We start from the raw sequence: 12,864 nt of genomic DNA, 5'->3' as shown, positions 1-12,864 counted from the left end.
AATATTTTCATTAGAAGAGGTCAAAACTCAAAAAGACTGATCCAAACTGTTGCATTTATTCTTTTCGTTAAGCAAAACTTTAGTTTTAGAGTGTGGCATGTACAGATTTCTGAACTCCAGAAACTTCCTTCACTCGTCTCACAGCGGGAGAAACAGAGAAATCGTCCCCCTGCTGCTTCACAAAACGCCTGCATTTTAATTCTGCAATGCTCATTATGCATAGTATTCAGCTGTGTATATGGAGAAGTTGGGAGCATTTTACATAAACCTGTGAAGCAGTTTTAATCGCACAAATTGTATTTTCAATGCAACTAAACAAGGAGAAAGAGAAAAAGCTGTAAAGCTAGAAACATTTACTGTTACACAGGCCTTGTTTCAAAACCACTGTACCATCACACACCACGTGTGCTGTATATTGTGTATTTTGATGTATTGCATTGCATGTTTCTTCAACTATAGAGCCCTGTGGACTTCATTTAGAAAATAAATTTATTTATTTAATCAGTCTAAAATCTAAGAAAAAATCCCTAAAAATAAGTCCCAATGTACTGTTAATATTAACAAATTTTCTGGATTTTTTATTTATTTTTTATTTTTTACCCGTATTGTGAATTATGCATTGAATTTTGTTGTGTTTTAGGGTTAAAAGAAGTGTCTGTAAACATAACAGAAAAGGTACTGGTCATTTTCTGACTTTCTGACTTTTATATACACTATAAAAAGTGATGAGTTGACTTAACTTAAAAAAATTGAGGAAACCCGTTGCCTTAAAATGATTAAGTAAATAATAATAATAAAAACAAAAAAAAGTTAAGTGAACTTGACAATTCACTTTTTTTTTTAAATTATCATTTACTTAAAAATTAAGGTTTCCTCAATTTTTTAGTTAAGTCAACTTATCACTTTCTACAGTGTATATTTATATCCATAAAAAAAAACTGAAAGTCAGAAAATGATTTTCAAATGCCTTTCATGATGATTTTTTCATTTTGCTCTTGTCCCAGACTTTTATGAAAATAAAATGAATAAAAAAATAACATTTAAAAAATTATAATTATCCGAACAGAGTGAAATAACCATTTCAATATATTTGTGTAAAAATGTTTTAAATGAATTTTAACAAATTAGTCCCAGTCATTTATACCTTTTGCCTCTAATAAAAATATTTGATCAATAGTTGTTTCTCAAGAAGATGGCAGTGAAGATCTTGTGGTTAAATTTGAGATGCGTGAAAAAAAAAACAAGGAAAAACCCAAATGTCACTTTTGTTGTGATTTTGTGTCTTTTCCGATCAAGCCATAAATGCCTATGAAATTAAGATTATAGCAAGACAAATGAGTTTACCGTTTTATCCTAAAGATGTTTAAAATGTAATTTCCATCACAGATACACGTAACTTGAGATGTGGTGAAAATGACACGGTAGTGAAAATGTCTAAAAGTAGCGATTCAATGACTTAAACATGTCTATGTTGCCTCAAATCCTCACTAGATTTTGAAACAGCCATAATTTCGTTCTTAAGAAGCTTGAATGTTTTGTCACCTGCTACGTCACTAATTAAGTAGGCGGAAATATCAACCGCTTCATGTCTCCATATAAGATGTGACGTCTTCACTTCCCCATAAGTCAGTATAGCATATGCAAAAGCTGGAACAAAAGATGTAAAATGCTGCTTTGAATGCATATTGGCCCGAATAAACAATCAAACTGGAGCAAAGGAACAAAGACTCATCACAAAGTGCCTTTTCAGAGCCCAGTTAGACTGACACATGTGAGTGGCACTTCAATAATGACTGCAATTAACAATAATCATGTCAAAACCGTTTCTGAAGCCCATTATTATCTTGCTCTCAAAACCCTGCCCAAAAATACTATCATTTATTATTGACCCAGAAAGGTGGAAGAGAGAAAGTAGATGAGGGAGAAATGGAGGTGGAGGTGGAGAGAGAGAGAGACTCAAGCAAAACAGTCCACAAACCACTGCACCTTTAGTTCTGAAAGACATTTCATCATTCACATTACCTTTGCATTTGGTTATAAAGTGGTTGAAAATCAAATTAGGTAAATAAGGCAGAGCGTTCAAATCAATACAGACAACTCACACATTCAACTGAATAAAGCTCATACATCATTGATTTCATCTGAATGGCTTTGAAAGCTCCTCTGAAGAGCGTCTGTGTCCTTTTCCCTTCACGTTGTGTTTGTTTTATCTAATGAGCAGTGTAGATAATGAATATGCTACAGATCTGCTGATAAAAGAGATCTGAGGGATCATCATTTCTCATTCACGATGTTTGATTGACGTGTCAAATGTTTCAAACTTTCCTTTAAATCTGGAAACATGTTCAGGTCACATTTCACCCTAAAATCAAGGTGCATTACATTTTAAATCATGAAAACAAAGCCTGTTTTTAGGTCAACCCACCCAATTCTCACTACCATAATTTTGACGAGGATTTTATTAGAAGGTTATTATTTTTAAAGACTTTTTTATAGACAAGAAAGAAAAATAAAGAGACAAAGAGACAAAGAAATCACAATGAAAGCAGTAAATTAATTTTGACAAATATTCATTCAAGTAAATAACAAATAAAACATTTTCAAGCTAATATGTTTTATATACTATTTTTTTATTAAATTAAAATAATTTATTATTATATTAAATGGTAACAGTTTAACAATTAATAAATGCTTCTGAATTAAAGACTTTAAATGCTTACATGCATACATAAATATTTTATTTTTGAGTTTTTGTTTTGTTTTTTAATTTCCATGAATGGAAATAATGGTGGTTTCAGACCAGGGTTGGAAAAAAAAATTCCACCAAAATCAATAAAAATGGCCAAAAAAATCTTTTTATAACATATTAACAGTGTTTTTTTTTTTGTTTTTTGTTTTTTGTGAATATCATTTGCAAATGGGATTGAGTTTATACAACAGTTTAATAAACAAGAAGTAAATATTAAGTGGCTAACATTTTAGATGCAATATTGTCAATATTTTCTGTGTTTACTATGTTTGCCAACTAAAATAGACACGGAGCCATTGCTTGAGTCAATGAATAAATACTGTACATACAAAGACAACATTTCTCATTTTCATTTAATTCAACTTGATATATAACAAAAACTAAAATTGAATAAAAATTGAATAATAAAAATTTATTAAAAACTATAGACATATTTGAAAGACTAATAAAAATGAAAGACACAACAAAATTTTCTTTCACTTGGTCCATAGTACTTTGATATGTATAATGGAACTGAATGAATAGCATATTCATATGCTATGGTACTTTCAAAGAATACCACGGTACATGCTCAAACAACCTTTATAATGCCACAATTGCATTTCTGAAGACATGGTGATACTATGCTACTTTATTGATGCTGAAAACACACATAAGAGCACCGGGATGAAATATGAATCATCTGAGAAACATTCAAACACATCCATCTCCCAGTTCTCATATTTGATGTGATCTGTGGTGCAGTGCCATGTCTCTCGGTGAGCTGATGGCACACAGGCACGGCACAGATGGGAGAGGCAGTCTGTGGGCGTCAGGAGTACAGTAGATCTGCTCAGACTCACATGCACCCTAATAAAGCTCCACACACACAGGACAGCAGCAGCTCCACCAGCCCTGATGTCTAAGGAAACTCTCTGGGATGTGATTTGAGGATCTGTATGCGTACGGCGCGTGAGGTTACGACCGTTTGCATGTGACAGGTTCACGAGGGGAAAACGGTCGGCCGCAAAAAGCGTGCATTATAACATCGCTTCGCATCAATTTAAACGTCAATCACTCCCTGCTGGAAAAGTGCGGTGAAAGGGTGTCGAGTGTGTGTACGTGCATCAGAACCTCATTTAAAAGGGTCATAATAGCTGCTCTTTATGATCCAATCGGTCTCGTTTGAAGTGTAAGAGTGTGGGCTGGTGTGGGCGGGTCCCACATGCTCTCGGAAAGCTTTAGTAATGCTTTAAAAACAGAAAAATTAACAATGCATTAAAACAGTCTCGAAACTCAAAAGCTACTGCGGGAACGCAAAACAGCTACTCTGCATACAAGAACGCGGATTTTGTTATGAAGATCTGTCATTTGGTTTTGCTTTAGATGGTCGGTACGTCAAACCAATTGTATTCCGCTGCAGCTCTAAGTGGCTCTTTCTGTTCCAGGTATACAGGCTGAAATGGAGCACAAAAGCCAGCTTACATAATTTAAATTCAGTGGTGCATCGCTCCTAAGGTGTATGTTTGGTACAATATATCACATATCTTGAGAGATGTTCAGGCTAAACTAAACTAAAATACTAAACTAAAATAACACTGTTTTGAACAAATCAGATGAATGAATCAATCAGTGACTCAGGTTTTAGTTTCATAATATAATTTAAATCATCTTTCAGTATTCAAAACGTTATATTTAAAACATTACTTTTTATTGAATAAAAATATATATTTCATTTTTTTAAGACAACATTCATTTTATTTATTTATTTATAAAAATATTTTTAGTTTAGTTTTAGTTAATAACACTGTGCCAAACATGCCTTCTTAGTTTGATGTGCGTCACTGCAAAATCTGCACATAAACACCATTTTGCATGATGTTTTCTGTTGGCTACACAAAAGGTTCAGAATAAAGTGATCTTCGCAACATCTTAAATGAACTGAAATGAAATTAATATTATGAGATTAGTATCAAAAACAAGCCAATCGCTGGGTTTGTCCATATTTTACCCACTGCTGGGTTGTATTTACCCCAGCATTTTTTTAGAGTGTACTATGATGGCTTTTTAGTGCTGTGTGCCAATAAAAAAGAACAATTTCAAGAAGAAAGCCTTATCATTACAGAATTCAAACTTTAGAGAATAAAAGTGCAAGAAGAGTAACACTACAACACTCAAAGTGGTTTATTCTTCTTATTGTTCTTGTCCATGAACTGAGTTTCTCTCTCATTTTTTGTGTCAAAAATATTATCTACTGCCAAAACAACAAGACAAAGAAATAACAAAAATTTTATAACTGATATTTTCTCTGCCATAGAAAAGCATTATAAGAAAAAAAAAAAAAAAAAAAACTTTGCACTTCATGCATAGCCCCACTACCCATCTATACGCAAGTTAATGGAACCAGGATATTAATGCAATGTTCGTAACATTTCTCCATAATGGTTTTCTATGAGTGAGAAAAACCTTAAAATAAAAGCATTGTTTCTTCCTTTGGATTACGCTGTTGTTGTTTTGGCTGGAGATCATGTTTATGACATGGGAAATGTGAGAGAAATTTGGTAGTCACATATGAGTGAATCTCAACTGGTGGGTTGCGAGGTCTGTTCTGGACGCAGACAAACAATGCTGAATGCAATTGATGAAATGCTGCTAACCATATAATCATGCGCAGTTAGGATGGCAAAATAAATAGATATTAGAAAAACGCTTCCCATTTCTTTTGTTGTTAACATCAAATGGTGCAATCAGAAAGTATTTTAGCACAAATTCATCTGACATCTTTACAGAAGCATCCAAATAAGACAGATGCGTGACATGCCCTCATCCTCACAAACAAACAAAAGAACACAACATAAAAGAAAATATGACGCACACTACATCAAAAAGGGTAAATTGTACTCCTGCTGATGTTTATGCATTTGCAAAATTTATATTTTCTTTTTGCTATTCAGTTCAAAACAAAACTACATGAGATAAAAGAAAATATGATTCAGATTACATCAACAATGGGTTCACTGCAAAAAATTATTTTTATAAAATTATAAAAGTATTTCTGTCTTGTTTTTTTCCAGTACAAATATCTAAACATTCTTAAATCAAGATACATTTACTTGAGAAGCAAAATTACTTAAAGGCATTAAGTCTCGTTTTCGGAAAAAAATAAAATAAAATAAAATAAAAATCTAAAATGAAGTGAGTTTAAGCTCACATAAATACACAAGATTTTAAAAAAAAATGACTCAGACATCAAAAATTGGTTTATAGTAAATCACCTTCTGCTGCTGTTTGTGCATTTAAAAAAAATGTATATTTTCATATTCATTCCTATTAAGTTATAAACAAGTCAGTTTTTGTTAGGCCTGTGCAGTTCATGGCAACATGATTTTAATTGTACAACAATTTGCAGAGTTGGGTCACCACTTAATGTCTAAAGAAAAATATTATCAAATCTGATGTAATGTGCATTTAAGTCTGGAAGAAAGAAATAAAGTGAAGGAGAAATAGAGCAAAATAGAGTGACAAACGGCTTGGACGTGCCATTTTTAGAATTCTATTAATAAAAGCATCAAATACGTGTTAGCAAAAAACACTGGCAAACTATTTCATATATCAGAGACCAATTATAGCATTGCAATTCCTACTCAGAATCTGTTTGTAACTTTAACTTTCTTAATATATATATATTTTTTTGTCTCATTTTCCATTAAAAATATAATGAAGACATTACAAGTAACTTGATTTTTCTTGCTCCATTTGCAAGGCAATTAATTTTTCCTGTTTTTTACTCTTTTTTTCTTTTCTTATTTTTTCTTCAACCTCACTTTTTTGCTCTATTTATGTAACTTGTTTGATAAAGAAAATGATTTTTGCAGTACAATGCAACTAACCATGAGCATCTCGGTAGTAGGCATGCGTCACACTCCTGAATCGCTCCTGTCCCGCCGTATCCCAGATCTACAGAGCAAGAGGAGACACAAACTTTACCTGCTTCATTCATACGTTCATCACACACACGCGCTATCATATCAGGTTTCACTCTTCACTAGAAAAGCACTTGAAATGAAGCAGAGGAGCACAAGCTTTAATTAGCCAACGTGGTAATGGCGTGAGGTAGAGGACAAGAATGTAGATTTATGGCTGAGGTCGAGACCTATTACACCATCCACGTCCTGATAAGAGCACCTGTCACACACACGCAGAGACCTGTCGGCCAGGGTCATGTTTCACACTGATGAAACTGAGCGAGAAGACACGAATGCTGATGAGCAGAACAGCCTGACATTAACAAAGACTGAGAGATAATGCACACACACATACAAATAAGCATTAAAAAAGCATCATAAATGGCTCCAAGTCATATGAAGGCATGCAATAATTTTGTGTGACAAACAGACTCATTATTTACTCTGTGATTTTTAATATGCACATACAGTATATCTATTTAAATTTTTAAAGGAATGGATTATCCGAAAACGAACATTTGCTGAAAATGCGCTCACCCTCAGGCCATCCCAGATGTAGGTGAGTTTATTTCTTCATCAGATTTGTAGAAATGCAGCATTGCATCACTTGTTCACCAATGGATGCTCTGCAGTGAATGGGTGCCGTCAGAATGAGATTCCAAACAGCTGTATAATAACAGCAACAATAATCCCAATGAGTTCGGCCAGGAATCTTGGGATGATCCTTGATGATCAGCAGACCTTTAAAGATCATGTTGCAAAAACAGCTTCTTGTCCAGGTCCTCGTCATTTCTAGGCTGGACTATTGCAATGCTTTTCTGTCTGGACTTCTGATAATCAGACCTCTGCAAATGATTCAGAATGCAGCAGCACATCTTGTTTTTAATGTGCCCAACAGGGACCATGTCAAACCGCTTCTCATCTCTCTGCACTGACTTCCAGTCGCGGCTCCCATCAAGTTCAAGTCATTGGTGCTTGCCTACAGAACTGCCATAGGCTGCACACCACTTACTAACACTCTCTTCTATGCATCAACATCCCCTCCACAAGCCTGTGGTTGGTAAACGAGCAGCGGCTTGTGGTCCCATTGCAGAGAGGCACAAAATCACTCTCAGGACGTTTTCTTTCACTGTATCCTGTTGGTGGAATGACCTACCTAACTCCATCCGGACAGCCAAATCCCTCACAATCTTCAATAAACAACTCAATACTCATCTCTTCCATGAGCATCTAACTGCCTCTTCACAAAAAAAAAAAAAGAAAGAAATTCTATGCCTTTACTTTTTCTATTCACTTACTATCCTTTATCCCTTCCTGTCCTAGCTTTTACTATTTTGTAAAATATCTTATGATCATCTTTGGATAAAAGCATCTGCCAAATGAATAAATGGAAATATTAATGTATTATGGACTCATATTTTAGTTAAAAAGTCTTGATGGCTTTGTTTCTTGCAAACACACAGCTTTTGGCTTCTAAAGCATTAATTGACTGGAGTGGTGTGAATTACTTGTTGATTATTTTGATGCTTTTATCAGCTGTTTGGACTCTCATTCTGACGGCACCCATTCACTGCAGAGCATCCATTGGTGAACAAGTGATGCAATGCTACATTTCTCCAAATCTGATGAAGAAACAAACTCATCTACATCTTGGATGGCCTGAGGGTGAGGACATAATAGTTCATTAATAATGGTTCACTAAAAATAGTTCATTAATGGCATCACTGTGAAAATCCTCTTTTGGAATCTATATTTTAAATAGTACAGCACTTGCAAGGTCATAGGTTTGATCCCCAGGGTATGTAAAAAACTGATAGAAATGTATGCAATGTAAATCGCTTTGGATAAAACTGTCTGCCAAATGCATAAATTTAAATGTTAATTTTTTACATTTTAAATAAATAAAAATAACAACACAATGGTGAGTCTCTGAAGCCAATGTGAAGTGTGAACTTATGAATAAAAATGAGTGATTTCATTTTTAATTCGGATGCCGACTCTGTCTATGCTTCTGCATCTCAGAAATCCAAACTTGTCAAGACAACATTAAACTAAGATACTATATTATACATATTTTCCAAAGTTTGTTTTAAACATTTTGAGAAAGATAAACATGCTTTTGTGCCTCAAACTCAAGCAAGTTGCAATAAGAGTAATTTCTAAAACAATCAGAGTCACCAAAGAAAAAGAATAAACTGTTTTACATCTCATTCAAACAGAATTTCTTTTCTCAGCTTTTTTTTTACATAATTATTTTTTTTATTGTAAGTATTTTGGGGTGAACTATCACTTTAACACAGCCTCAGTAATGACGCCCAATCTTGATGTGTGAAAACACGGATTCACAACGTAAGCATGTGGGAGGATTAGTTTCGCTTTGAGATGTTTGCACATTTGACCTGACACAGCGTTCTTTAATAATCCCTATCAACATTAATTCACCTATCAACCACTCACACTGTTCAACGGTCCACAATAATTACACTGACGACCTTAAAAACCATCTACTGTAATGCTATTCTCTGATTATGCGTGCAGGTGAGCGGGTTATGAAGCTGTCTGTCTGGTTAAATCAAACACGCAGTCGAGTCTGTGTGTTTCCTTTCACTAGTGCGAGGCATGCGGCTAATGGAGCGTTAAAGATTAATGACAGCCTCGTTAAACTCTCATTAGAGCTGATCCTCGAGATGCGCGCTCATTGTTTACTTAGTCAATATTAGCCAGAGGGAGTGAAGCAACATGGGAACATCCAAATGTATCACCTAAGTATTTAAAACAGCACAGATAATAGGAGTTGCTTTGAAATGAGGTAATTAAATCACCTAATTGCTCAAGAGTTTATTGAGATGATACAAATGCCGACAGATGGTATCAAATTTAAAAGCTTGTTATATTGAAAGTATGAGCATTAGTAACTGATTTCTTTCGTAATATTCACAGTACTTTACAAAAATTAAAAATGGGACATGTTACATTTAAAGCTTGTAGAAAAGACCAGCTTAGACCAGCAAGAAGATCTGTTCTGGTCTACGCTGGTTTGACAAAGCTGTTGACCAATTTGTTTGGACCAGTTTGTTACTTCAGAGGAACAGATTTGGAGAAATGTAGCATTGCATCAGTGAATGGGTGCCGTCAGAATGAGAGTCCAAACAGCTGATAAAAACATCACAATAATCCACAAGTAATCCACACCACTCCAGTCCATCTTGTGAAGCCAAAAGCTGCGTGTTTGTAAGAAACAAATCCATCCTTAAGACGTTTTTAACTAAAAATGTCCAATAATCCATAATAACGCTTCCTCCAGTGAAAAAGTCCATCTCCTGTTGTCTCTCACATCAAAATTCAGCCACATATTTGTTTTGGACTTGCTTCCTTGATCTGTGCAGATTTCTCTCCTGATTCAGATCAGACCACTTTTCCACTAGAGGAAGCGTTATTATGGATTATGGAATTGAATTTTAGTTAAAAACGTCTTAATGGTGGATTTTTTTTTTTACAAACATGCAGCTTTTGTCTTCTCAAGATGTTAACTGATAGACTGGAGTGGTGTGGATTACTTGTGGATTATTGTGATGTTTTTATCAGCTGTTTGGACTCTCATTCTGACGGCACCCATTCACTGCAGAGCATCCACTGGTGAGCAAGTGATGCAATGCTACATTTCTCCAAATCTGATGAAGAAACAAACTCATCTACATCTTGGATGACCTGAGGGTGAGGACATTTTTGGCAAATGTTCATTTTTAGGTGAACTATTGATTTAAGCTATCATTAAAAAGTTGCATGCAGAAAATGATGCTCACCTGTAGTTTGACTCTCACACCATCAATGTTCAGCACCTTATTCTGCAATAAAAGAGAAGAGAAAAGAAAGATCAGTCTTGCAAGTCATGGATTTGAACAGCTCCCTGCTGATGTCTCATTACCGTTTAACTTTGGGTCACTGAGCACAAGCGGTTCTGCTTTCCTGGAAAGCACCGCAGATCCATCACGCTTTGAAGGTGAGATGTCAGCAGAGAGTGTGGCGCTTCCGACTTTGAACTTTTATTAAAATCTCCAGAGATGCTCCTGCCATGTTACACAGCTCTGTTCGGCTTCAATATGAAAGTCCAAAAATAGGTCTTTACTTCTGTGAGTGAGTGTTCATTTAAAAATAAATCAATATTTTTATTCATCGAGGACACATTAAATTGACCAAAAGTGACAGTAAAGACATTTATAACGTTACAAAAGATTTCTATTTCAAATAAGTGCAGTTCTTTTGAACTTTTTGCTCATCAAAGAATCCTGAAAAATAAAATATATCAGTTTCCACAAAAATATGAAGCAGCATAACTGTCTTCAACATTGATAATAATCAGAAATGTTTCTTGAGCAGCAAATCTGCATATTAGAATGATTTCTGAAGGATCATGTGACACTGAAGACTGGAGTAATGATGCTGAAAATTCACAGGAATAAAATGCATTTTGCAATATATTCACACAGAAAGTAGTGTTTTAAATTGTAATAATATTTCACTGTTTTTACTGTATTTTTGATCAAATAAATGCAGCCTTGGTGAGCAGAAGAGTCTTTAAAAATCTTACAAACCCCAAATTTTGAATGGTAGTTTTATTATATGATTACATATGTTGCCACTATATCCAATTACAGTTACTGTTCATTTAAACATTTATTGCATATGTTGAATTTAGGATTTTGAAATAGGATTTTAAGTTGAATGTATAGCTACTTTAAAATCTAAATTTAAATGTCAACAACCAGCAAAACAGAAAAACATAATTATTTGTTTAACAATGATATACATTTAATCACACACTTATTTTTGGATGTGTTGTTTGCAAAATGAAAATGCATTAGCAGTAAATATTTTCTTTTCTTAGAAAGTTCACGGTTTACTTTACATTCTCTGACAGATTTTCCCAGTGCACACTGCAAAATACTCAACTAATCGATTATAAAATTTGGTGTCATTTATTTTAACTATCATTTTATCCATTAGTTGTTGCATCTTTAATGAGCATTAACAGAAACCTTTGAATTTCACTTACTAGCATCTTTCTAGCAACAAAACCTGTTGAAAAATGCCACCATGATGGGCATCATTTCCTCCTGTCACGCTTTAATTGAGTAAAGGTCTGTTTATAGGCCTTCTGGGAGCTGATCTTGATCTAAGCGGATGGAAAAGAGGTGATCCACACATCCTAATGAGTGTGAATACTATATGCTCTCATTAAACCATCACTGTCACACCTAATGATGAGTGAGAAAATTAACAGCAGCATGTTTAAACACACACCAACATCGCACAAACACACAAAGAGTTGTTTGCTGCCAGCAGTTTACTGACACGGTGAGATCAAGGCTAATAAAGTCACGGCAGGTCTGTTTTATTTCCCTTTTGTATGTACTGTTTCTTCCTCTGTTGTAGCTGTAGAGGACGATAGGATTTTCTGCTTGAGTAGTGCTAAAACCTTTAAAAACAGTAGCTAACAACTGCACTGTCATCTTCAGCGCCAAGGACAAACTCCTGGCATGTCTTGACATCAAACCGCCTCACGCTCAGCGCTGAGCACACACTAAATTGGAAGGTGTGACACTTTCCTAAAAAAGCTCAGTTTTGGTCTTTCTCTGCTAAAGCAGTGGGCCGTCAGGACTCGGATCAGTACAGCTGTCATTGCATCAGAATATGACGGTAGTTGCTGGTGATGCATCATAATAAACCTGCTGTCACACCGAGCAGCAGAAACTCACATGACACACCGAGAAAGTTTAATTCAGGAACAAACAAACCTTGACCGACGTGAGAAGCAAAATGCCACACAGTGATTTAACACAGTTAAGAGAGGAGTCACAACTGTAAAAAAAAATAAAAAGTATGGTTAAAAAATAAAATAAAATAAAATTCCAATATTAAGATTATATAAGACTACTGTTTTGTCACAATAAATTATATAAATGACATAGAAATACAGTAATAATAGAATAATAATAATGATTATAGCTAATACATTCAAATTGTTTAATTAATATATATACACACACACATACATATACATATATATATTGCATAGATAGGCCTACTATTTTGTCTACATAAATTATACATATTTCTATATAAATTAAAATGACACAACCTACTATTTAAACAAAAAAGTATGCCTATACA

At 34.4% G+C, this 12,864-nt stretch overlaps 1 protein-coding gene across 1 annotated transcript in view; it reads right to left on the bottom strand.

Annotated features, from left to right (window-relative positions):
* Positions 1-12,864, bottom strand: part of LOC131550580 (ras-related protein Rab-26) — a 106,890-nt gene that overhangs the window by 44,722 nt on the left and 49,304 nt on the right. The window contains exons 3-4 of the mRNA XM_058792755.1: positions 10,497-10,538; positions 6,619-6,685 (exon numbers count right to left, since the gene is read on the bottom strand). Of these exons, the coding sequence (XP_058648738.1) occupies positions 6,619-6,685; positions 10,497-10,538 (109 nt within the window). The remainder of the gene's footprint in view (positions 1-6,618; positions 6,686-10,496; positions 10,539-12,864) is intronic.

This window comes from Onychostoma macrolepis, chromosome 12 (genome assembly GCF_012432095.1).
Source record: "Onychostoma macrolepis isolate SWU-2019 chromosome 12, ASM1243209v1, whole genome shotgun sequence".
Lineage (NCBI taxonomy): Eukaryota > Metazoa > Chordata > Actinopteri > Cypriniformes > Cyprinidae > Onychostoma > Onychostoma macrolepis.
The sequence above is the reverse complement of the archived record's forward strand: the minus strand, read 5'-3'. Positions and strand labels throughout refer to the sequence as shown.